The following is a 27,416-nucleotide window of genomic DNA, read 5'->3' on the forward strand; positions in this document are numbered from 1 at the left end:
AGCATCATATAAGCTTTGGCAGGATTTAAGAAAATAAACATGGCCTTTCTGTCATAACGACAAAACAAAAGATAATGTATAGCAGAGTCCTTATATCTGCGGGATTCACCCTCTCAGAATACCACAAGTCTTCAGCTCCACCTGGAGCTACCATCTAGAGACTTCCCTGTCTCCAAACACACAACACAGAAAAAAAACAGTAGCTGGATATTTAGCTCCCCAATGACACCCTTGAGGTGGAGACATGGTGAGTATTCGTCCCGCCCATCTCTTACATATACTCACAAAAAAAAACAGCTGTTGCAAAGGCTGATTAACCCCTGAGCACATAACATGCTGGGAGAGAAGCTTCCAGGTTTCACATCACTGAAGATATCAATCTTCATGACACATACCACACCTCACATACAGCTCTAATGAAGCTGTCACACCACTTTTTTTTTTCTTTTTTACATGGAGTTTACTGAAGGGGTTAAATAGTGTGACGGTTTTACAGATAGAAAACAATATAAACCAGGGCTGCTATTAATTGATGGTGTATAAAGCTGCATAAACACAGTCTGCCTGCATGTGTAATGGAATGTTGTATCAAAGAAAACAAAAGAATATGCACTAACACTAAATGCACCTGTTTGTTCAGTGCAGAGATGTTAATATAAGTGGGTCCAACAATCAAAAAAGGAGGGAAAAAATATGAAAAAAAAAGTTTTATAGATCGGGTTGTTCTGGACATGATGATACCAGTGTTGGTGTGTATATATACAATGAAGGAAATAATTATTTGATTCCTTGCTGAATTTGTAAGTTTGCCCACTGACAAAGACATGAACAGTGTATAATTTTAAGGGTAGGTTAATTTTAACATTGAGAGATAGAATATCAAAAATCACATCCAGAAAATCACATTGTATAAATTATATATATACAGTATATCTATATATATATATATATATATATATATATATTAAAAAAAGAGAAGAGCCAGCACTGCCAGTGGTCAGAACGCATAACATGAGGTGCATATGCACATATCTTACTGCATTCAAAATGAGACATTTAGCAAAATATTGATCAATATATTGAGCCACCCCGCCACGCCAAGGCAATCTCATATGGGGGGTCCTACTCTACATTTTTATTTATTCACTGTGCCATTTTTTTATTGCAAATTGGTTTGTGGCTGACCACCACTGTTGCCGTGCACGCTGGGTCATGTTCGCCATCTTTTCTGTGTTTATTGTGATTGATCTAGGCTGCTGTGCACACTCACGGCAGCCCCGCCCTGCCCCAGGCTTTATTTATTTTTGCATCCATGTCTGAGCCTGCATTGCCCTTCATCTGTGTTTGCTGGTTGGGCAGTGTGTGGAGGTCAAACCTGAGATGTCTGTGTTCAGACCTGGTTGGCCTTCATCTGCACCTGCTCCATCTGGCTGCACGGGAGTGATGCAGATATGCTTCAGGTAAGGATTGCATTTGATATGGCCTTGCTTTTAAAACATTTAGGAGGCCGCAATGACACAGTGAATAAATAAAAATGTAGAGTAGGACCCCCCATATGAGATTGCCTTGGCGTGGCGGGGTGGCTCAATATATTGATCAATATTTTGCTAAATGTCTCATTTTGAATGCAGTAAGATATGTGCATATGCACCTCATGTTATGCGTTCTGACCACTGGCAGTGCTGGCTCTTCTCTTTTTTTATTGCAATTTGGTTTGTGGCTGACCACCACTGTTGCCGTGCACGCTGGGTCATGTTCGCCATCTTTTCTGTGTTTATTGTGATTGATCTAGGCTGCTGTGCACACTCACGGCAGCCCCGCCCTGCCCCAGGCTTTATTTATTTTTGCATCCATGTCTGAGCCTGCATTGCCCTTCATCTGTGTTTGCTGGTTGGGCAGTGTGTGGAGGTCAAACCTGAGATGTCTGTGTTCAGACCTGGTTGGCCTTCATCTGCACCTGCTCCATCTGGCTGCACGGGAGTGATGCAGATATGCTTCAGGTAAGGATTGTATTTGATATGGTCTTGCTTTTAAAACATTTAGGAGGCCGCAATGGCACAGTGAATAAATAAAAATGTAGAGTAGGACCCCCCATATGAGATTGCCTTGGCGTGGCGGGGTGGCTCAATATATTGATCAATATTTTGCTAAATGTCTCATTTTGAATGCAGTAAGATATGTGCATATGCACCTCATGTTATGCGTTCTGACCACTGGCAGTGCTGGCTCTTCTCTTTTTTAATATATATATATATATTTGCATTTTGCAGTGAGAAATAAGTATTTGAGCCCTCTGGCAAACAAGACTTAATACTTGGTGGCAAAACTCTTGTTGGCAGGCACAGCAGTCAGAAGTTTTTTGTAGTTGATGATGAGGTTTGAGCACATGTCAGGAGGAATTTTGGTCCACGCCTCTTTGCAGATCATCTCTAAATCATTAAGATTTTGAGGCTGTCACTTGGCAACTCGGAGCTTCGACTCCCTCCATAAGTTTTGTATGGGATTAAGGTCAGGAGACTGGCTAGGCCACTCCATTACCGTAATTTGCTTCTTTTTGAGCCACTCCTTTGTTGCCTGTATGTTTTGGGTCATTGTCTTGTTGGAAGACCCAGCTAAAACCCATTTTAATGTCCTTGCGGAGGAAAGGAGGTTGTCACTCAGAATTTTACGCTACATGGCTCTATCCATTCTCCAACTGATGCGGTGAAGTAGTCCTGTGCTCTTAGCAGAGAAACACCCCCAAGTCATGTTTCCACCTCCATGCTTGACAGTGGGGATAGTGTTCTTTGGGTCATAGGTAGCATTTCTCTTCCTCCAAACACGGCGAGTTGAGTTAATGCCAAAGAGCGCAATTTTTGTCTCATCTGACCACAGCACCTTCTCCCAATCACTCACAGAATCATCCAGGTGTTCATTGGCAAACTTCAAGTTTGTTTGGTAGTTTGTCTTGTTTTTTTCTGTGGAAGCATGGCTGAAAAGCAATGTCTGACTTTCATTTGTTCGTTTTCATAGATTTTTTATTTATTATTACTTTTGTCAGATTCAAGTTATTTCTGTGACCATTGTGGGTTTTTCTGTCATTAAACGAGGGGTACCAACAATTTTGACCACATGTGTATGACATTGCAGGGGTGCCGATTGGTGTCTCATCCCTCTGCCAGCTTTCTAAATGCTGCGATTGCCATCGATCGAGGTATTTAGTGGTTAATTATTCCTGGGTGATGCGGGCACCACTCCCGGCTGTGACAACACAGGCTCAGTTACCAAGTCGAGCTCCCAGGCGGCCATTGTGCGGGCACGGCTCCTGTGTCCGCATAATCACCATGAGGTAGGTTAACGTCATTTTGCTGGAAGCCAATCATGACCATGACGTAAACCTATGTAAAATGTCGTAAAGCGGTTAAGGAGAACCTGTCATCCTATTCCTGTTGTCTTATTTAAAGGACAGCTAAACTTTTAAAAAACTCATCTTGGTTTATAAGACTGTAGTCTGCAAATGTCCTGAAGGGAATTTATCATTTCATTCATGCTGGCTTTACCATGGGCAGTATGCATCAGAGCCTGGCTACACCATTGCAGCCAGGTATAATTGACATGTCTCTCTCGTATGTATATATAAGGAGAGACATGTCAATCATTTGGAGCGCTACGGGGAGAGGCCAGACATCAGATTCATCTCATCTCTCTATGTTCTCTGTCCGGCTCTGCAAACTCTTTTCTCGTTAACTCCCTACAGCAATCATGAAGTTAGTCTCTGATTTATGCTGCATGGCACTTTCGGCAGAAATAATATAATGAAAATTTCTTTTTAAAGCAATTTATAGCTGATGGTTCCTAAAGAGCGGGGACTGCTTTTACCTAACCAAAGAGTATGCCTGGGTATGTGATCTACAAAAATGTATATACATTATAAATGTATAATGTGTTGACTAACTATATCTGCTGTTACAGAATATCAAATAAATGAAGGCAATGCTACCTATCTCTTCAATACTAATGTGACAAACATATTATTACATTGACTTTAGATATTAATTAACTTTCCAAAAAAACACAATTGTTTGTATGAGAGACTAGTCAGGCATTTTTTCTCATTTGTATCATTCGCCAGTGTGTGTAACAAATAACTTTCTGAAACATTATTCTTTTCATTCATTTTCTAAGTGTCGCTTTTATTCTTGTTTATAATAATAAATATTCTTTTGCAGCTAGTTGTTATAACAGCGCCCACTCACATCCAGGTATAAATCTATAACTGACAGTCTTTAACATTTATGGCCAGCTATAGCTGTTGGACCTCGAAGCCTTAAAATATTGTTATGGTGTCACGGGGATACCGCAACAGAGTGGGGTCTGACGATCGCAGCATCTGGTGACACATACGCATGCGGTAGTAGAACGGCTTCTCTGTCCTGATACAAGTTCTGGCTTTCTTTGCTCTGGTGCTGTAAGGGTTAAACAGCTTAGCTGGACTCCCTGAGTTCTCTGTCTTGGGTTGTATCAGCTGTTCTGAGTTATTTATAAGAACCCTCCTCGTTTCTGACCTTGCTAGTGATCGTTACCACTATATGAAGGAGAGAGTATAGTGTTTGGAATAGGTTGGAGATTTTTCCCAGACATTGATGCGTAGAGTTGGTTTGCATGTTTATCCTTATCCTCTCCCATTTGGTCTCTTCCTTCCTGTTCCTCCCCTTTCCCACTCTGTTGTTTAGTGAGTGTATTTGTATGATTGTAGTTTTCTTTTCTCTCTGTCTGTTTACCCCTGTAAGTCTGGTTATTGTTTATTTATACACTTCGGCCTCACACCTTCCTGGGTGGGTATGGGAACAGATAGGGTAAGATAGGAGCATAGCAAGGCATGAGACCCCAGCATCTCCATCACCATCGTCAGGGGGACAGGGATATCCTAGGGCACCCCTAGTTCGAGTGATCAGGTATGTGCCTACAGTCACTTGTCACTTCATGACATTTGGTGTAAGTGCTAGAACTACATATGTCAGCGCACATGTGCACCGGTATCGACAAGCGCACATCATTTTTATATATAAATGTAGCCGACCTATGGGAGTTTCATTACACACCCACATTACCATAGTCTGCACACTTTCCATCCATCAATGACAACACATTGCCTGTGCACCTAGTGTAGATATAAATGCAATGTTACAATTATAGACCTTTCCTGGACCATCACAATTTGAATTCCTAATAAGTAACACTGCACAGTGTAATCTGTTCTGTATAGTGCAGTGCAATATATCAATGGATCCTAAGTGAATGTAGCTCCATTTGTATCCTGTCTTTGTTGATAAACTGCTCAGTTGCGTATGTCTTCTAATTTTATTTATTAAACTTATTTTCTTGCCATTTCTGTTACCAGCCAGGAGGTATGAAGGCAGGAACATTTGACCCATATCCATTGCATTCTAATGAGCCCTATGGAAAAAAGTCTACAAAAAGTGCTGTAAAAGGAGGAAAGACCTTCCAACCTTCAGCAGGGCCCAAATCATATCCAATAAGAAGTATCTTGGAATCACATGTTATAAAGTAAGGGCCATAGTCTTATTAAGAATGCGGACTATACTTTTTTTTTTCTTCTTCAATGAATTAGCCTTTTGCGAGGTGAAAACCAGTAACAGAAGATTTTGTAGTTACAAAAGTTAGTAAACCACAGGAGATATATACTGTATATATATATATACACTGTATATCTATATACTGTGTGTCTATATATATATATATATATATATATATATATATATATATATACACTGTGTATACTGCCCAGAAAAATAAAGGGAACACTAAATGTTTGATCAGCCTGTAATTTGTTCCCTTTATTTTTTTGAGCAGTATACTGGGAATATACTGCTACTGTGTATATACTGTGTGTATATATGTTTGTGTATATATATATATATATATACACACACACACACACACACACACACACACACACACATCTACAAAAAAAACTGACCAGCACCTCCTAAGTGTGAGTAGGTGCAAGCTGCAGTGACTGCAAAACATATGAAAAAGGCACAACAGCACCCTGTGAATACCAAGACATGTGATGTCAATGGAAATAACAACTTCCAAACGCTCTGCACCGCGGCGGAATCGCTTCGCGTTAAAAAACGCAGCATGCTCATTAATTTTGCGGATTCGCGGCAATCCCGCACCCATAGGAATGCATTGTTCTGCTTACTTCCCGCATGTGGCTGTGCACACCATGCGGAAAGTAAGCAGAACATTTGCGGATGGTACCCACGGTCCGGAGGAGAGGAGACTGTCCTCCGGGCTTTGGGTACCATATCCCTGTAAAAAATAGAATTTAAAATAAAAAATATTGTTATTCTTACCTTCCGACGTCCCGCGCAGCCTTCCCGCCTTTCTCCACGCTCTCGTTCCCAGTAATCCTTTGCGAAAATGCCCGCGATGACGTCCGTTCTCGCGGGATCGCGAAGTCTCGCGGTCATTCGCGCGATGTCATCGCGAATTACCGCGAGACATCGCGATCCCGCGAGAACTGACGTCATCGCGGGCATTTTCGCAAAGGATTACTGGGAACGGCTGCGCGGGACGTCGGAAGGTAAGAATAACAGTATTTTTTATTTTTTTTTTTACATTTTATCTTTTACTACTGATGCTGCATAGGCGGCTTCAGTAGTAAAAAGTTGGTCACACTCGTCAAACACTATGTTTGACGAGTGTGACCAACCTGTCAATCAGTTCTCCAAGCGATGCTACAGATCGCTTGGAAAACGCTAGCATTTTGCAAGCTAAATACGCTTGCAAAATGCTATTTTTTCCTCGGGAAAATCGCGGGAATTTAAAATGCGATTTTCCCACGGAATGGAATTCCGGAATTCTCGCGGTAATTTCCGCGAGAGTTCCGGTACGTGTGCACATAGCCTTAAAGGGAAGGTGCCATCCAAAAAAATTTTTTTTCAGCAATTGAAAAAATGTAAAGAATTAATGTTTACATTTTCTTAAAAATTATTATCATTTGTTTTTAATTTTGCAAAATATGAAAAATAATTTTAAAAAGTTTGGCATTTCCACTTGTTAACACTAGGGGGAGCAGCTACTGAAATCTGGCACAAAAACCTATGACATCTAGGAACACAGTGAGCAGCCATTTTGATGGGGCCTGCAAAGTTACTGACTGTCTTTGCATGTAAAGTCTGGATCAGAACAGGTCATCAATCAGCAGAAATGTTTCCTGGATTTCTGTGGAGCAGACAAGCAGACGGTCCATCCATGTGTATAAAACACAGCACTCTATGTACAATCCCTGGCACCGAACAGGGCGCCCCCCATAGACCCGCACACTGCTCTCCTGAAATACTCTGTGCTGCTGTCACTCTGCTCCTTCCACCATACATCAGGCCCCTGTCGCCTCGCTTTCACACATCGCCAGGACAGGATCTGAGGAGAGGAATGGGGTCTTCGGTCACTGAGGATGGCAGGCAGCAAGGATTCTGGGAGCAGGGTGACAGCAGCACAGAGTATTTCAGGAGAGCAGTGTGCTGGTCTATGGGGGGCACAGAGGGAGATATATGGGGGAGGAGCAGGGTGACAGCAGCACAGAGTATTTCAGGAGAGCAGTGCGCTGGTCTATGGGGGGCACAGAGGGAGATATATGGGGGAGGAGCAGGGTGACAGCAGCACAGAGTATTTCAGGAGAGCAATGTGCTGGTCTATGGGGGGCACAGAGGGAGATATATGGGGGAGGAGCAGGGTGACAGCAGCACAGAGTATTTCAGGAGAGCAGTGTGCTGGTCTATGGGGGGCACAGAGGGAGATAAATGGTGGAGGAGCAGGGTGACAGCAGCACAGAGTATTTCAGGAGAGCAGTGCGCTGGTCTATGGGGGTCACAGAGGGAGATATATGGGGGAGGAGCAGGGTGACAGCACCACAGAAATCCAGGAAACATTTCTGCTGATTGATGGCCTGTTCTGATCCAGACTTTGCATGCAAAGACCCCATTCCCCTCCTCAGATCCTGTCCTGGCGATGTGTGACAGCGAGGCGACAGGCGCAGTCCGGGGTGACGCTGGGAAGCAGGCTGGGGGGAAATGTAGCCATATAGTAAAAATGAGACCCCTCTCTTCAGCTGCCTCACCAGCCCTCCTCTGACTTCACCTATTACCCCTGACCCGTGTGCAGGGGCTCAGCCAGAACCACCCTAGAATGGGTCCGCTTTTAGCAGATAATACTGCCATAGTGTTCTCACATAATACCGCCATATACTTCCCACATAATGCCGCCATATAGTTCATACCACCATGTAGATCACACATAAAACCAGCAGGGTGACAGCAGCACAGAGTATTTCAGGAGAGCAGTATCACACTGGATAGGATTAGATACACGGCTCAGCAGACAGTATCACACAGGATAGGATTAGATACATGGCTCAGCAGTCAGTATCACACAGGAGAGGATTAGATACACAGCTCAGCAGTCAGTATCACACAGGAGAGGATTAGATACACGGCTCAGCAGACAGTATCACACAGGAGAGGATTAGATACACGGCTCAGCAGTCAGTATCACACAGGGGAGGATTAGATACACGGCTCAGCAGTCAGTATCACACAGGAGAGGATTAGATACACGGCTCAGCAGTCAGTATCACACAGGATAGGATTAGATACACGGGTCAGCAGTCAGTAACACACAGGAGAGGATTAGATACACGGCTCAGCAGTCAGTATCACACAGGAGAGGATTAGATACATGGCTCACCAGTCAGTATCACACAGGGGAGGATTAGATACATGGCTCAGCAGTCAGTATCACACAGGAGAGGATTAGATACACGGCTCAGCAGACAGTATCACAGGAGAGGATTAGATACACGGCTCAGCAGTCAGCATCACACAGGAGAGGATTAGATACACGGCTCAGCTGTCAGTATCACAGAAGGGGAGGATTAGATACACGGCTCAGCAGTCAGTATCACACAGGATAGGATTAGATACACGGCTCAGCAGTCAGTATCACACAGGAGAGGATTAGATACATGGCTCAGCAGTCAGTATCACACAGGGGAGGATTAGATAAATGGCTCAGCAGTCAGTATCACACAGGAGAGGATTAGATACACGGCTCAGCAGACAGTATCACAGGAGAGGATTAGATACATGGCTCAGCAGTCAGCATCACACAGGATAGGATTAGATACATGGCTCAGCAGTCAGTATCACACAGGAGAGGATTAGATACACGGCTCAGCAGTCAGTATCACACAGGAGAGGATTAGATATGTTGCTCAGCAGTCAGTATCACACAGGGGAGGATTAGATACATGGCTCAGCAGTCAGTATCACACAGGAGAGGATTAGATACACGGCTCAGCAGACAGTATCACACAGGAGAGGATTAGATACACGGCTCAGCAGTCAGTATCACACAGGGGAGGATTAGATACACGGCTCAGCAGTCAGTATCACACAGGAGAGGATTAGATACACGGCTCAGCAGTCAGTATCACACAGGATAGGATTAGATACACGGCTCAGCAGTCAGTATCACACAGGATAGGATTAGATACACGGCTCAGCAGTCAGTATCACACAGGAGAGGATTAGATACATGGCTCACCAGTCAGTATCACACAGGGGAGGATTAGATACATGACTCAGCAGTCAGTATCACACAGGAGAGGATTAGATACACGGCTCAGCAGACAGTATCACAGGAGAGGATTAGATACACGGCTCAGCAGTCAGCACCACACAGGAGAGGATTAGATACACGGCTCAGCTGTCAGTATCACAGAAGGGGAGGATTAGATACATTGCTCAGCAGTCAGTATCACACAGGAGAGGATTAGATACACGGCTCAGCAGACAGTATCACAGGAGAGGATTAGATACACGGCTCAGCAGTCAGCATCACACAGGAGAGGATTAGATACACGGCTCAGCAGTCAGCATCACACAGGAGAGGATTAGATACACGGCTCATCAGTCAGCATCACACAGGAGAGGATTAGATACACAGCTCAGCAGTCAGTATCACACAGGAGAGGATTAGATACACGGCTCAGCAGTCAGTATCACACAGGATAGGATTAGATACACGGCTCAGCAGTCAGTATCACACAGGAGAAGATTAGATACATGGCTCAGCAGTCAGTATCACACAGGAGAGGATTAGATACACGGCTCAGCAGACAGTATCACAGGAGAGGATTAGATACATGGCTCAGCAGTCAGCATCACACAGGAGAGGATTAGATACACGGCTCAGCAGTCAGTTTCACACAGGAGAGGATTAGATACACGGCTCAGCAGTCAGTATCACACAGGAGAGGATTAGATACACGGTTCAGAAGTCAGTATCACATAGGAGAGGATTAGGTACACGGCTCAGCAGTCAGAATCACACAGGAGAGGATTAGATACACGGCTCAGCAGGCAGTATCACACAAGACAGTATTACAGATATGCCCACACTGGTGAAACTTCCAGCCCCCCCAATTATACACTAGACTATGGGCTGTATATGTCACTGTCCTCCTCAGACAGCCATAAAAGCTGTCATAAAAGGGAAGGTGTCAGATTACCGGAGATCATTGGGGCTGTGAGTGAGGAGGCGGAGACAGAGCAGGAGGACAGTGGAGCTGGAGCAGGAAGCAGAACGTGGAGCTCAGCAGATAGCACTGGGCTACAGTAAAATGGCGCCCAGCCACACCTACAGCAGTGAATGGTGCAGCCCACAGGGGCGTGCCCAGTTCTCTGCTAATGAGGCTGCAATGTGGGGTCGGGAGCCGACCGCAGTCTCCTATGTCCAGGGACGGCCATATTTGCAGACTGTATGAGTCCTCCACAGATCTGCAAATCAAGATGGCAGCGCCCAGTGGCTACAATAAAACATTATTACAAACAAACCATAAATCCTGGTTAGTACAACATTTGCTGAAACAACATGTTTTGTTACTTACTCTTTTTTTGCACCTTCCCTTTAAGAGTTCAGCTTCTAAGTCCTGTTGAAAAGTCACACAATCAGGAGGTCTTCTCACCTTCATACACAGCACCATGTTTCAGATAAATAGGTCCCATTTTACAATGTGAACCACACCCAGGAGTAGAGATATGGTGAGCAGCCTACCCTCCTTAACTCTTCAGCTGCTCACAATTAGAACTGGACCCAAGATGGCCGATTAACTATACATGAATACTTTTTCAAGCCAATGAACATATACAGCTCTGGTAAAAATTAAGAGACCACTGCAAAATTTTCAGTTTGTCTGATTTTTCTCTTTATAGTTATATTTTTGAGTAAAATGTAATTTGCTCTTTTATTTTATAAACTACCGACAACATGTCTTTGAATTTCCAAGCACTAAATTTTGTATTTATTTTCAGAAAATGAGAAATGGTCAAAACAACAAAAAAATGCAGTGCTTGCAGACCTCAAATAATACAAAGAAAACAAGTTCATAATCATTTAGAAACAACAATACTAATGTTTTAACTCAGGAAGAGTTCAGAAATCAATATTTGTCTCATGTACAGCACCATGGAATTAATGGTTCTTTATAAATAATAATAATAATAATATTTTGTGGAATAACCATGATTTTTAATCACAGCTTTTATGCGTCTTGGCATGCTTTCCACCAGTCTTTCACACTGCTTTTGGGTGACCTTATGCCACTCCTGGTACAAAAATTTAAGCAGTTCTTCTTTGTTTGATGGCTTGTGACTATCCATCATCCTCTTGATTACATTCCAGAGGTTTTCAATGGGGTTCAGGTCTGGAGATTGGGCTGGCCATGACAGAGATTGATGTGGTGGTCTTTCATTCACACATTGATTGAACTAGCTGTGTTTCATGGCGCATTGTCTTGCTGGAAAAAACAGTCCTCAGAGTTGGGGAACACTGCCTGAGCAGAAGGAATCAACTGTTTTCCAGGATAACCTTGTGTGCGGCTTGATTCATATGTCCTTCGCAAAGATTAACCTGCCCAAATCCAGCCTTGCTGAAGCATCCCCAGATCATCACCGATCCTCCACCAAATTTCACAGTAGGTGCAAGACACTGTGGCTTGTATGCCTCTCCAGGCCTCCGTCTAACCATTAGACGACCAGGTGTTGGGCAAAGCTGAAAATTAGACTCATCAGAGAAGATTACCTTACTCCAGTCCTCTATAGTCCAATCCTTATGGTCTTTGGGAAACTTCAGCCTGGCTCTCCTTTGCTTCTCATTGATGAAAGGCTTTTTTCTAGCTTTACATGACTTGAGCCCTGCCTCTAGGAGCCTGTTACGAACTGTTCTTGCCGTGCACTTCACCCAGCTGCCATTCCTTTTGTAGGTCACTTGATGTCATCCTGTGGTTGCTGAGTGACATTCAAATAATATGATGGTCATCCCAGTCATTGGAGAGTTGTTTTCGCCCTCTGCCGGTCTGTAGCTTTATTGTCCCCAATGTCTGCTGCTTGACCTTGTTGTAATGGACTGTCGTCTTGGAAATTTTAAGGATGGAGGCAACATGATGCTCACTGTATCCCTCTGCAAGGAAAGCCAGAATTGAGCCCTTCTTTTCCTCACTCAAGACTTTTCCTTTCAACTCCTTTGGCATGAATAAAAGTTACTTTTTAATTCCTTTTACTTTTGGGATAGTACTAGCACTTGTTTTGCCATTCAGCTTGTCCAATTGCAAGAGGATTGTGAACACCACAGCAGGGTTTTTTATACTTTCCTTCGTTAAATAACATTTGGTTCAGGTGATCACCTTATCAGAAGCACATGAAGTAAACTGAGGTGTACTCTGGTTGGAATTCAACTGACACTGGAATGGAATGGCTGTCAGACATGTAGAGAAGCTGATTTTTCTAAAACTGTGCAGTGGTCTCTTAATTTTTGCCAGAGCTGTATATATGTTCATTGGCTTGAAAAAGTATTCATGTTTAGCCTGTGAACTTTTCCACATTTTAGGGGATTTTATGTGATACACCAACACTAAGTAGCAAGTATTTGTGAAGTGAAAAGTAACTACTTAGTTGTTTTCTAATTATTTTAAAAACATGAATCTGAAAATTGTGACATGCATTGTATTCAGCCCCCCTGAGTCAATACTTTGTGGGACCATCTTTTGCTGCAATTACTCCTACAATTCTTTTGAGGTATGTCTCTAACAGCTTATATGTTAGTACATTATTTAATGTCCATTTCATTGCAGGACAGTGAACCCACAAAACTACAAGTCGGCAACGCTGATATCATACTGAAGACAGCCCTGAATAGCTGTGTTTAAAGCCAATGTACATGTGACAATGCACAGACAATAATTATAAAAAGCACCTGTACAGTTTATATTTTTTCTAAATAAAATAATTTTAAGCTTTATATCCCTTACAAGTGCACTGTGATTTCTAATGATACTATATTCTTTCTACACCACTTTACATAGCAGGAGAATGGCTGGGCCCTTGAAGCATTGTAGATTCCATACACTTCTTCCTTCTCCTGTCCATTGCACAGAGTGCTAGTATTTAACACAGCCGGATGTGGACTCCATGTTTGTGCAATGCATCTGAAATACAGCAACGTTTTGTAGAAATTTAATTAACTAAATTTTAGTGTCTATGTAATAATGCTGCAGGTGCTGGGGATGTCGTCGCGGATCAGAGACAGACCAAGATTTAAAGGGTTTATTTATTGGGAATAGACTCTCCACACAGGGAGAAGCAGTGGGAGTTAAAAGTGACAGAGAAAACGGTAAAACAGTAGAAAGGCTAAGGAAAGCTTTTAAACAGTTACAGTTGTGGCCAAAAGTATTGACACCCCTGCAATTTTGCCAGATAATACTCAGTTTCTTCCTGAAAATTATTGCAAATACAAATTCTTTGTTATTATTATCTTCATTTAATTTGTCTTGAATGAAAAAACACAAAAAGAATTGTCCTAAAGCCAAATTGGATATAATTCCACGCCAAACATAAAAAAGAGGGTGGACAAAAATATTGGCACTGTTCGAAAAATCATGTGATGCTTCTCTAATTTGTGTAATTAACAGCACCTGTAACTTACCTGTGGCACCTAACAACAGGTGTTGGCAATAACTAAATCACACTTGCAGCCAGTTGACACGGATTAAAGTTGACTCAACCTCTGTCCTGTGTCCTTGTGTGTACCACATTGAGCATGGAGAAAAGAAAGAAGACCAAAGAACTGTCTGAGGACTTGAGAAACCAAATTGTGAGGAAGCATGAGCAATCTCAAGGCTACAAGTCCATCTCCAAAGACCTGAATGTTCCTGTGTCTGCCGTGCGCAGTGTCATCAAGAAGTTTAAAGCCCATGGCACTGTGGCTAACCTCCCTAGATGTGGACGGAAAAGAAAAATTTACAACAGATTTCAACGTAACATTGTGCGGATGTTGGATAAAGAACCTCGACTAACATTCAAACAAGTTCAAGGTGCCCTGCAGTCCGAGGTTACAACAGTGTCAACCCGTACTGTTATGATTGAGTCACCGTCGGAGGCAAAAACAGAAATGCTAGCTACAGTGCCTACAAGTAGTATTCAACCCCCTGCAGATTTAGCAGGTTTACACATTCGGAATTAACTTGGCATTGTGACATTTGGACTGTAGATCAGCCTGGAAGTGTGAAATGGACTGCAGCAAAAAAGAATGTTATTTCTTTGTTTAATTTTTTTTTAAATTGTGAAAAGTTTATTCAGAGGGTCATTTATTATTCAACCCCTCAAACCACCAGATTTCTGTTTGGTTCCCCTAAAATATTAAGAAGTATTTCAGGCACAAAGAACAATGAGCTTCACATGTTTGGATTAATTATCTCTTTTTCCAGCCTTTTCTGACTATTTAAGACCCTCCCCAAACTTGTGAACAGCACTCATACATGGTCAACATGGGAAAGACAAAGGAGCATTCCAAGGCCATCAGAGACAAGATCGGGGAGGGTCACAAGGCTGGCAAGGGGTACAAAACCCTTTCCAAGGAGTTGGGCCTACCTGTCTCCACTGTTGGGAGCATCATCTGGAAGTGGAAGGCTTATGGAACTACTGTTAGCCTTCCACGGCCTGGACAGCCTTTGAAAGTTTCCTCCCGTGCCGAGGCCAGGCTTGTCCGAAGAGTCAAGGCTAACCCAAGGACAACAAGGAAGGAGCTCCGGGAAGATCTCATGGCAGTGGGGACATTGGTTTCAGTCAATACCATAAGTAACGTACTCCACCGCAATGGTCTCCGTTCCAGACGAGCCCGTAAGGTACCTTTACTTTCAAAATGTCATGTCAAGGCTCGTCTACAGTTTGCTCATGATCACTTGGAGGACTCTGAGACAGACAGGTTCAAGGTTCTCTGGTCTGATGAGACCAAGATCGAGATCTTTGGTGCCAACCACACACGTGATGTTTGGAGACTGGATGGCACTGCATACGACCCCAAGAATACCATCCCTACAGTCAAGCATGGTGGTGGCAGCATCATGCTGTGGGGCTGTTTCTCAGCCAAGGGGCCTGGCCATCTGGTCCGCATCCATGGGAAGATGGATAGCACGGCCTACCTGGAGATTTTGGCCAAGAACCTCCGCTCCTCCATCAAGGATCTTAAGATGGGTCGTCATTTCATCTTCCAACAAGACAACGACCCAAAGCACACAGCCAAGAAAACCAAGGCCTGGTTCAAGAGGCAAAAAATCAAGGTGTTGGAGTGGCCTAGTCAGTCTCCTGACCTTAACCCAATTGAAAACTTGTGGAAGGAGCTCAAGATTAAAGTCCACATGAGACACCCAAAGAAACTAGATAACTTGGAGAAGATCTGCATGGAGGAGTGGGCCAAGATAACTCCAGAGACCTGTGCCGGCCTGATCAGGTCTTATAAAAGACGATTATTAGCTGTAATTGCAAACAAGGGTTATTCCACAAAATATTAAACCTAGGGGTTGAATAATAATTGACCCACACTTTTATGTTTAAAATTTATTAAAATTTAACTGAGCAAATCTTTGGTTTAAAAAAAAATTTAACTGAGCAACATAACTTTTTGGTTTGTAAGATTTATGCATCTGTTAATAAATCCTGCTCTTGTGTGAAGTTTGAAGGCTCTAACTTATTTGCATCTTATCAAACCTGCTAAATCTGCAGGGGGTTGAATACTACTTGTAGGCACTGTAAGTCCAGAAAACCAGAGAAGTTGGCAGCTATCGGATTGCAGACCCCTGAACCTATCAACACAACTAGCAGTAGCCGTGGGGGGTTCCTACGATGCCCTAGACCCCTCGATCACAGCCGGAGAAATAGCTAGGCCTAAAGAAAGAAAGGGGGAAACTAAACTGCCCCAGAGCAGACCCCAAAGCAATAGGCAGCCCCCAACATATAATGACGGTGAAGCAAGATGAAAACACTAACACAGGCAGAAAGATAGACTGAGCAAAGACGGGGCCCAATCTAGCTAGATGGAAAAGGACAGGAAGGCTGCTGTCTGCAATCCGTGAAAAACCCTATGAAAATAAGAGCCAACAGACTGACAGTGAAAAAGGCCCTGAAGACGCTAGGCTTCAAAAAAGCTATGTCAGTACTCAGGAATATTCTGAAGACAGAGCTACAGGCAAAAGGAGATTCAGATCACCCCAGCAGGGAATGGCAGAATCCAGAAAAGCAAGGAAAACAAAAACAAAACACTAATGCAAACAGGCAAAGCAGAAAAACTTAGCTTAGAGGAGCAGGAATCAGACTGGTGTCCTAGAAGTCCACAGAGAAATCACCCGCAGGGCAGAAGGGCGTCGGCAGCCTTATATCCAGTCCGTGACTCCACTCAGCCAGTCATCCTCATCAGGTTCAGGTGCCTGATAATCAGGCTCATTACCTTCCTTCACCAGAATAGGGAGTTCACCAGACCTCAGTGACGAAGGGGAAAATGAACTCACAACACCGTACTATCCGTCGGCGTCTGAATGAAAAGGGACTGTATGGTAGGAGACCCAGGAAGACCCCACTTCTTACCCCGAGACATAAAAAAGCCAGGCTGGAGTTTGCCAAAACTTACCTGAAAAAGCCTAAAACGTTTTGGAAGAATGTTCTCTGGTCAGATGAGACAAAAGTAGAGCTTTTTGGGCAAAGGCATCAACATAGAGTTTACAGGAGAAAAATAGAGGCATTCAAAGAAAAAAACACGGTCCCTACAGTCAAACATGGCGGAGGTTCCCTGATGTTTTGGGGTTGCTTTGTTGCCTCTGGCACTGGACTGCTTGACCGTGTGCATAGCATTATGAAGTCTGAAGACTACCAACAAATTTTGCAGCATAATGTAGGGCCCAGTGTGAGAAAGCTGGGTCTCCCTCAGAGGTCATGGGTCTTCCAGCAGGACCAATGACCCAAAACACACTTCAAAAAGCACTAGAAAATGGTTTCAGAGAAAGCACTGGAGACTTCTAAGGTGGCCAGCAATGAGTCCAGACCTGAATCCCATAGAACACCTGTGGAGAGATCTAAAAATGGCAGTTTGGAGAAGACACCCTTCTAATATCAGGGACCTGGAGCAGTTTACCAAAGAAGAATGGTCTAAAATTCCAGCAGAGCATTGTAAGAAACTCATTGATGGTTACCGTAAGCGGTTTGTCGCAGCTATTTTGGCTAAAGGTTGGGCAACCAAGTATTAGGCTGAGGGTGCCAATACTTTTGCCTGGCCCATTTTTGGAGTTTTGTGTGAAATGATCAATGTTTTGCTTTTTGCTTCATTCTCTTTTGTGTTTTTTCATTTAAGACAAATTAAATGAAGATAATAATACCAAAGAATTTGTGATTGCAATCATTTTCAGGAAGAAACTGAGTATTATCTGACAAAATTGCAGGGGTGTCAATACTTTTGGCCACAACTGTATGCAGAGTTGAAACGGTTAAACTGGAATTCTTGTAACTTATCAGTCCGGGGAAAGCTTGATTAAAAGGTTCTCTTTCTCCCACGTTGGCACCGTCAACAGCGGCGCTTGCGGCCTCTGTAGTCTCTCCTCTGGATCAAGCTGGGACCTCAGGGGTTAAAGCAGGAAGCAGGGAGACGCTGAGTCTCCCCTGCTCTAAGCCTCTGTATGATACACTGACAGTCTCTCTGCAGGAATGATGCTGTGCACACTGGGAAGTCTCTTTGCCACACTCAGGGGTCTCAGCTTGCCACTGCGGTCACCGGGACTGAACTCATGGGTCACTGTCTCTGCACTGTCCGGGGGGTAGTTTCCTCTGGTCACGGAGGCTACCGAGTCCATGTACTCACATACAGCTTTCACTATGTCTCGTACTTCAGTCTCAGTCCTCTGACGGGGAGTTCTCTCTCTGGGAGCGTGGTGCTGCAGCCTGCTTTCTCTCTGGTGCACTCTCCCGTCTCTGGTGCACTCTTCTCTGTGCCTGACGCGCTCTCCTTTCGCACCCTCTGCCTGCACAGCTTCCGGTCCACCGCCCCTTCCTTTGCCTCACTGCCCCTTGGAGTCACATTGTCCAGTCGGTCCAGGGCAGACTGTCTTCCCCCAGGCAACCCTGCTGTCTGGCTAGGTGGTTCCAGATACGGAACAGGCAAGGTAACCTCTTTTGGGCTCTTCTTCCTCTTCACCCCCTTACATCTACAGCTCATACGCAAACCTATATGTCTCCAGAATGGAAGACGAAAAGATAAATCTTGTCTCGTCTTCTCCCTTCCCATGTGTCCCATACATCTTGTTAACTTACAAAATGTATGTTACCAACATTTAAATGGAGTAAAAGGAGTATGACAGCAGATCTGACTACGTGAATAGGCGATAAATGCCCTCACTATCACTAGAATGAGCCCCCCCCTTCCCCCCCTGTTTCTTCATAGTGCTGTCGGAGATGCAATGAAGCAGTATAGTAATTACAATCCAGAAAAAAGAGGAAGTATGAATAATACTGTTGAAAGACATGAGCTAAAAACAGCATTTATTAAGTCATATAAAATACATACTCATTGTATGGATCACAAAAGATATACATAGATACAGTGTGCACATTGGAACCACCAACAAAGGTATCACATAGACAAAAGTACAGGGAAAATGGTACTATCATATGATTTTATTTGGGTGCACTGAATAATTATCTGCAAAACAATACTGACAATGTATAATATGTAGTTACACCAATGCACCCCTCTTGAATATGTAGATATTGAACAAAATCCCCAATAACATCATTTATCATATAATACGAAATGATTGTAAAAGGAAGAACTACCAGGTAACATGTGCAAATAATGAACTACCAGCTAAATCTTCCCAAACTAGCTAGTGCATGGCAGAACTAAAGAAGGCTGACAATATATAAGAATTGTATATCTATCTTCATCCAAAAGTGCTAAGTGCTGAGTGCAAACTGCAATGAGATAAAGGTATTATATAGCCTAGTGGCAGTACATAGAAGACAAGTCAAAAAGTCAGAAAGCCTCCTACCATGGGAAAAACATATCGCTATATGGAAAAGTGCAAATGCACAGGTAAACAGTTAAATACACATGGCAGCTCAATGTGAATACCTGACCTGTAGGTGGCAACCGTGCATTTGCAGGCCACAAATGTGCATGTGTCTGCAAAAACGGTTAGAAACCGACTCCATGAGGATGGTTTGAGGGCCCGACGTCTCACAGTTGAGTTGTGCTCACAGCCCAACACCGTGCAGGATGCTTGGCATTTGTCACAGAACAACAGGATTGGCAAATTCGCCACTGGTGCCGTGTTCTTCACAGATGAAAGCAGGTTCACACTGAGCACATGTGACAGAGTCTGGAGACGCCGTGGTGAGCGATCTGCTGCCTGCAACATCCTTCAGCATGACCGGTTTGGCAATGGGTCAGTAATGGTGTGGGGTGGCATTTCTTTGGAGGGCCGCACAGCCCTCCATGTGCTCGCCAGAGGTAGCCTGACTGCCATTAGGTACCAAGATGAGATCCTCAGACCCCTTGTGAGACCATATGCTAGTGCGGTTGGCCCTGGGTTCATCCTAATGCAGGACAATGCCAGACCTCGTGTCTGGAGTGTGTCAGCAGTTCTTGCAAGATGAAGGCACTGAAGCTATGGACTGGTCAGCCCGTTCCCAGGATCTGAATCGGATTGAGCACATCTGGGACATCATGTCTCGCTCCATCCACCAATGTCACGTTGCCCCACAGACTGTCCAGATGGTGGATGCTTTAGTCCAGGTGTGGGAGGAGATCCCTCAGGAGACCATCCGCAACCTCATCAGGAGCATGCCCAGGCATTGTACGGAGGTTATACAGGCACGTGGAGGCCACACACAATACTGAGCCTCATTTTGACTTGTTTTAAGGACATTACATTCCACTTTAATTTGTGTATGACTCCAAATCCAGCACCTCCATTGGTTAATGAATTTGATTTCCATTTATGATTTTTGTGTGATGTTTTTTTTGTCAGCACATTCAATTTTGTACAGAACAAAGTATTCAATGAGATTATTTCAGTCATTCAGATCTAGGATGTGTTATTTGAGTGTTCCCTTTATTTTTTTGAGCAGTGTATATTGGACATATTTTGCATTTGCTTAGCAATACCATTTTAATGGGATATATCAGTGTGGATTTTACTCTGTCTACTTATTTTCAACTTTCTGTCACTTTGATATGTGCCCACTAAGATGGCCTCAGTACATTATGATTTATTCTGTGACAGCTCATTAGCATGTGTGGATATATCAGTACAATATGAAATGTAATTCCCAATTATAACTGGGTTTGGGTTAGGTTCACTCTGTATTCATCTCCTATTTTTTATTTTATTGTTTTAAATTGAGTCTCAAAGATTGATACATTTTATTATCAGGGTTTCCCAAAGTTTCCGCTTTTGGGTATTATATATTTTGGAAGTGACCATCTATATACCCCTTTGGTTATTTGAAGTGTAAGATGGCTGCCGGACGAGTCCTTGAGGGGAGATATGTGTCATCGCAGCTGTTAGCTGCGGTGATGTGAGATCAGAAGAATGCTCCAGCACATATAGTGCTGAGAGAGTTATTTGGCCATTCCAGGGCCAGGTTTTACGAGCGGTCATAAGAGATGGATGGGAATGACCACTCACATATCTCAACCCCCAGGGGCGTGGTTTGGCAGATAAAATGGAGGCCGAGTCTCTCATTCAGTATCTGTAGGTGTGGAGACCTCCAGTGTGTGGTGCTAAAGGCACTGACCTGAGCGGGTGGACCCGCAGTGCTATATGGACTACTTACTGGCTGTTCGTGTTCACCTTCAGTGTGTGTTGCTAAAGGCACTGTCCTGAGCGGGCGGACCCGCAATACCATATGGACTATTTGTTTTTAATTTTGCTAAGAATGAATCAATAATTTTGCGAAGATAACAGGTGCACTTAATGTCGGATGATCCCGGTTACAAAGTCAATGAAGGAAAACTATGTATTTTCCGAAACACGTAGGAAATGGTTCTGTTCTTTCTCCGTTGTAAACTAGTGAGCACCGTCTGATCGCAAAAGAGTCACGTGGCCGAAGACGTCACTCAAACCACACAGGTCCTGCAGTCAGTACACGCGCTGACACGCGCTCTGCTCAGTACCGCAGGACATAGATTAACAGCGTGTCACATCGCTGCAACGCTACCTACAATTAATTACTGTTATCTGCGCAAAACTATTGATTCATTCTTATCAGAGTTTTGTTGGTCTCTATGGTATAGACCCTTGTTTTTGCAGCGGTTTCAGGGAGGTTATATGCGCCACTAATTTTACTATTTTAATTTTGGTTTCACTTTGTGCCTGAGAAGGCTATGCTTTGTTTTGTCACCCAGCGCAGTTTATGAAGTTTAATAAACTTGCCAGGACTTTGCATGAAAACCGCCTCCTGTGACTACCTCAAGAGTAGCTGAGTGAGTTCAAACTTCTACAATTGGTGCTAGAAGCACAGGCATGAATTCCAAGTGGCAGGGTGACTGCCACACAGATATCGCATGTCCTGGGTAAAAGTGGCTGCAGGAGCGAAATCTGACAACATGGAGGATTTGATAAAGCAACAGATGCAGGCTTATCTCTAGCAGCAACAGATGTGGCAGCAGCAACATCAGCAGCAGTGGCCACAGCAGCACCGGCAGCAGATCGAACTTTTAGTCGAGGCAGTCCGTGGCAGGGCAACCGCCTCAATCCCAAATCCATGTGATGACTCTCACGTGAGGAAGATGGTAAGAAGAGCATTGCAAAAGATGAACCCAGGTGATGACCTTGAGGCGTTCCTGGCAATGTTTTAAAGCAGTGTTCCCCAACTCCAGTCCTCAAGAGCCACCAACAGGTCATGTTTTCAGGATTTCTCTTAAAATTGCACAGCTGAGATCTGCTCACCTACACAGGCAATAATCCTACCTGGGTGATACTAAGGAAATGCATAAAACCTAGCCAGTTGGTGGCTCTTGAGGACTGGAGTTGGGGAGCACTGTTTTAAAGGGTGGTGGAACGGGAGAAATGGCCTCTGCAACAGTGGGCAGAGGTTCTGTCACCATATTTACAGGTGAATCACAAAAGGCGTATTATGACTTGGCGTTCCAGGATGCAAAAGAATACGCCAAGTTGAAGGCTGAGATCTTGGCACGCTTAGGAGTGACTGACTGTCTGCAATGGGTGCACGAGTGGGCGTACCACAGTGACAAACCTCCCCGCTTCCAAATGTTCGATCTCCTACACTTGATTCAAAAATGGTTGCAACCTGAATCCCCCTCCCCGTACAGATGGTGAAGAAGGTTGTCATGGACAGGTTAATACACTCCCTACCAAGGCCGATTCAATCCTGGGTTGCACAGGGAGATCCCCGTAAAGATGATGACCTAGTGAGACTGGTGGAGAGGTATCAGGCGGTTGAGAGGTCTTGGGGAAGCAGGGATTGTAGCATCCACATACTGGGGTTCCCAAAGCGGGGCTGACACCCAAAAGAGGGGAGCTAGTGCCACACCTGGGGGTCATCCAAGAACACCGGAGTTAGTGTCCAAGGTCCCTTCCCATAGTGTAATTTGTTGGAGGTGTCGTACCCCTGGCCACATAGCCTCCTGTTGCCCCATGACACCAAGCCAATGGACTGCAGCACAGGACGGCGCTGCTCATATTTTGCATATACAGCCTGCAGTGCTGTCCCCCAAATGGGAGAGGGGCCGCAGGCAAGCCCCGTGACAGTAAACGGGGTGCAAATGACTGGTCTGCTAGACTCAGGGAGTTTGGTAACCCTATTGAGGGCCACCATTCCCCATTGGCTGATTCTTGGAAAGAGGGTGGGTGTCTGCTGTATCCATGGCGATGCTAAGGACTATCCTGTGGCCCAAGTAGTCATAAACACAAACTGTGGCACTGAGTCCCATGAGGTCGCTGTAGTCAATGACCCATTGCACCCTATTATAATAGGGCGGGACTTTGTATTCTGGGACTTGTCAGGAAATGGGAGGATGTCAGGTTGTCTGGTCAACAGCCAGGTTGCTACCAAAGAAAGCTTGTCGCAGACTGTGGATGACAGGTTTCCATTTTGTGTGCTTGTTGGCGATGAGGATGAGGCAGCATCCACTGAGCTCAATGCCCCTGAGCTGGAGGTGTCTGGTGGAAACTTTGGAACTGTCCAACTCAGGGACCTAACTCTTAAAGGGGGCATTTGAAAATGTAACTATGTTAAATGGTGTGCCTCAGGAGCCGACAATCGATTCCCTCATTTTGCTGTTATTTGGGGTCTGCTTTATTGAGTAACCAAGCAAAGGGGTGAGGTGATAGAGCAGTTACTGGTGCCAGGGCCCTATAGAAACAGGGTGTTAGACATGGCTCATTCCCATGTTTTGGGTGGTCACCTGGGGGCAGATGAGACTCAGGAGCGCATTCTGCAGAGATTCTACTGGCCGGGGTGTTACAGAAAAATCTAGAACTACTGTCGTTCCTTACCCACGTGACAGCTGACCTCTCCATTGGCCCACTACCACAGTCCTCTGGTACCATTGCCCATCATCATGGTGCCATTTGAGCGAAGTGATGGACCTGGTGGGACCCCTGGTAAAGTCCGCAAGAGGACATCAATACATATTGGTGGTCCTGGATTATAATAACCTGTGGTACCCTTAAGAAATGCCTCTGCCAAGTGTGTCTCTATGGAGCTGATCCATATCTTCTCCTGAACCGGGCTGCTGAAGGTGATACTGACGGACCAAGGGACCCCCTTCATGTCGAAGGTCATGAGGGAGTCGTGCAAGACCCTGCAGATTTCACAGCTCAGAACCTCCGTATACCATCCCCAGGCTGGTGGAAAGGTTTAACAGAACCTTGAAGGCTATGCTGAAGAAAGCAGTGGACAAGGATGGCCGAGACTGGGACTGTCTGCTTCCTTACCTGTTCTTCTCCCTCCAGGAAGTTCCCCAAGCTTCCATTGGCTTCTTCCCATTTGAACTGCTCTATGGACGACACCCTTGAGGGCTCCTGGATGTGGCGAATGAATCCTGGGAGGCTGAAACCACCCCTATAGAAGTGTGGTAGAGCATGTCACCCAGATGCAAGAGAGGATTGCCAATGTGATGTCCATTGTAAAGGAACACCTCCCCAAGTCTCAGGAAGCCCAGTCCAGGGTATATAATAGGTCAGCCAGAGTAAGACAGTTCAATCCAGGAAATTACGTACTTGTGCTGGTGCCCACGGTGGAGACTAAATTCCTGGAAAAGTGACAGGGTCTCTATGAGGTAGTGGAGAAAGTTGGTGAGGTCAACTACAAAGTCCACCAACTGGGGAAGCGGAAGCCCTACCAGGTGTACCACGCGAACCTGATCAAACCGTGGCAGGACAAAGAACCCATGGATGCTCCTTGTCTGCTGGCCAAGTCCATTGTCCGTTCGGAGGATGTTAAGGTGGCAGACACCTTGTCTCGCTTGCAGAAACAGCAGTGCCAAGAGTTTCCACAGTGGAACAGAGACTTGTTCTCAGAACTTCCAGGTTGTACTAAGGTCATAGAGCATGATGTCCAGACGGAGCCTCATGTCCGGGTCAACTTGAAGCCATACTGGATTCGCGAAGTACGCCAAGAGGTGATCTCAAAGGTGGTGAAGCGGATGCTGAGCCTGGGAGTGGAGAAATCCAAGAGTGACTGATCCAGTCCAATAGTCCTAGTGCCAAAACCAGATGGGGAGTGGCGATTTTGCAATGACCATCGGAAGCTGAAAGAGGTTTCTAAGACCGATGCCTACCCGATGCCCTGGGTCAATGAATTGAGAGGCCAGGGCTGGCTCAGTACATTACTACCCTAGACCTCACAAAAGGTTATTGGCAAATCCCCATGTCCGAAGGCACCAAGACTGCATTCTCAACCCCAGATGGATGTTTCCACTACACAAGGATGCCGTTTGGATTACAAGGCACTCTAGCAACGTTCCAGCGAGCCATGGACCGGATCCTTGCTCCCCACAAGAGGTATGCAGCAGCCTACTTGGACAATATTGTGATCTTCAGCCAAGATTGGGAAGCCATCTGAGCAAGGTCCAGGTGATATTTGATGCTCTACGGAAGGCAGGGATTTCCATAAACCTGAAGAAGTGTGCCTTGGGAATGGAGGAAGCGAGATACTTGAGCTATGTTGTAGGCAGGGGCGAAATAAAGCCTCATATAAATAAAGTTGAGGCGATCCAGGGTTGGCCATAACCCCTCAAAGAAGCAGGTCAGGGTGTTTCTGGGCATTGTGGGCTATTACCGCCGATTTATCCCAAACTTCGCCATGGTAGCTGCCTCTCCGACAGACCTCCTTAAAGGGACAAAGTCGGTCTTGGCTAAATGATCTTCCAAGAACTGATGCTGGCCCTGTGCAAATAGCTGATGCTGGAGCACCCAATTTCTCTAAGGAGTTTGTGGTCCAGACAAAAGGGATCATTGCCTGAGTGACCAGGTGGTTCCCAACACGTCAGAATTTTAACTTCCATGTGGAGCATAGGCCAGGGAAACTGCATGGCAATTCCGACACTCTGTCGAGGATCCACTGTTTGTTGGCAGAAGGTACCAAGCCCCCTGCTGCACCACTGAAAGAATATTACAGAGCAGGCGCGAGAAAAAGAAATGAGGAGGCGGCGCCAAATTCAAAAGCAGGACATGACTGACGGATGTGAGGCATCTGTGTCCGGGGGGGGAGACCTGCCCCCCTGTCAAATATCAGGTATGTCTGACCAATTTTAAAAACGATTATTTCTGCAGTGGAAGGGACGCTAAATAAAAGAGCCACCTTGACAGAATGCAGCATTAGTGCTGCACAATTTGGCTTTTTTAACTTAAAAATGCCTGGGGGGGGGTGACAGCTTCCCTTTAAGTACTTGACTGTTGTGATGAACAAGAGATCAGAAACCCTGTTCTAGTGTCCCTTTAAGTCTTGCGGACGGAGCAACCAGCAATTAGAAATGTATGAAATATTCTGTGAATAACTGACTATTGTAGCTCAATACTGGAAAGATATATATCTGTGTACCGTGTTAGCCAGTAGACAGAAAAATATTGAGAGAGATTTTTTATGTGCCAGACTGGAAAACGCTGGTGCGGATCCGCAAAAAAGAATTGACATGCTGCGGAAATAGAACCGCTGCAAATCTGTGTGAATGTTTCCGCAGCATGTGCACAGCAATTCTTCAATTATCATTGACTAACATTAGATGTGCACTACACTGCGCATTTCAAGCAATTTCACGCATCAAAAAACGCTGTGAACCCGCATGAAAATCCACATCGTGTGCACATAGCCTAAGAATTCAGAGTCCTCAGTGATTGATACCTTTTAATGGCTAACTGAAAAGATGGTAACAAATTACAAACAATACAACAGCTGAAGAATTACATATTTATGCACAAAACAGCACAGAAATAACACAATAGATAAGACAAGTGACGTGAAGCAGAATTGTCATTATGGGAGATGGATAAACATAAATATTGGAACAGTTCATAGATAAGGATTGTGAAAGTTTTATTGTCCTCTGATTGGGGTCTGGTACTGGGTTGTGATGCCCCCAGAAAGTCTGAAGAGCAAATTCCTTAATTGATGTAAAAAGACATAAATCCATGCGACACATTCATTCCTGCACTGAGTGTGTCAAAGGTTGTCATAAATTTATACTCCCAGACCCTCCTATCTCTCTGAGATTTGAAGTTACCTTTCAAAACAAGTAATTTAATGTCCATGATGCTTTGACCGGGGATACAAAAATGTTTTGCCACAGGTAGATCCATTTTTTTTCTCTTATTGTGTGGCGATGAGAATTCATCCTTGTTCTCAGTTTTTGCCTGGTCTCTCCCACATACAGATCCCCAGTTGGACATTTAGTACAATTAATTAGATGTGATGCAGCTGAAAGTACCTGGGATCTTATAGTCCTGATGTGAGTTGGGGATCTTTATCTTCTTGTCCGTGGTCATTATAAATGGACAGCTTTTACAT

At 44.5% G+C, this 27,416-nt stretch overlaps 1 protein-coding gene across 1 annotated transcript in view; it reads left to right on the plus strand.

The window, feature by feature from the left end:
- Nucleotides 1-13,365, plus strand: part of CFAP96 (cilia and flagella associated protein 96) — a 46,504-nt gene extending 33,139 nt beyond the window's left edge. Inside the window, exons 7-8 of the mRNA XM_073578643.1 lie at nucleotides 5,381-5,547; nucleotides 13,199-13,365. Coding sequence (XP_073434744.1) covers nucleotides 5,381-5,547; nucleotides 13,199-13,247 — 216 coding nt within the window. The 3' untranslated portion in view covers nucleotides 13,248-13,365. The remainder of the gene's footprint in view (nucleotides 1-5,380; nucleotides 5,548-13,198) is intronic.
- The last annotated feature ends 14,051 nt before the right edge of the window (nucleotides 13,366-27,416 follow it).

This window comes from Dendrobates tinctorius, unplaced genomic scaffold (assembly GCF_039654945.1).
Source record: "Dendrobates tinctorius isolate UK_male_01 unplaced genomic scaffold, ASM3965494v1 ptg000008l, whole genome shotgun sequence".
NCBI lineage: Eukaryota > Metazoa > Chordata > Amphibia > Anura > Dendrobatidae > Dendrobates > Dendrobates tinctorius.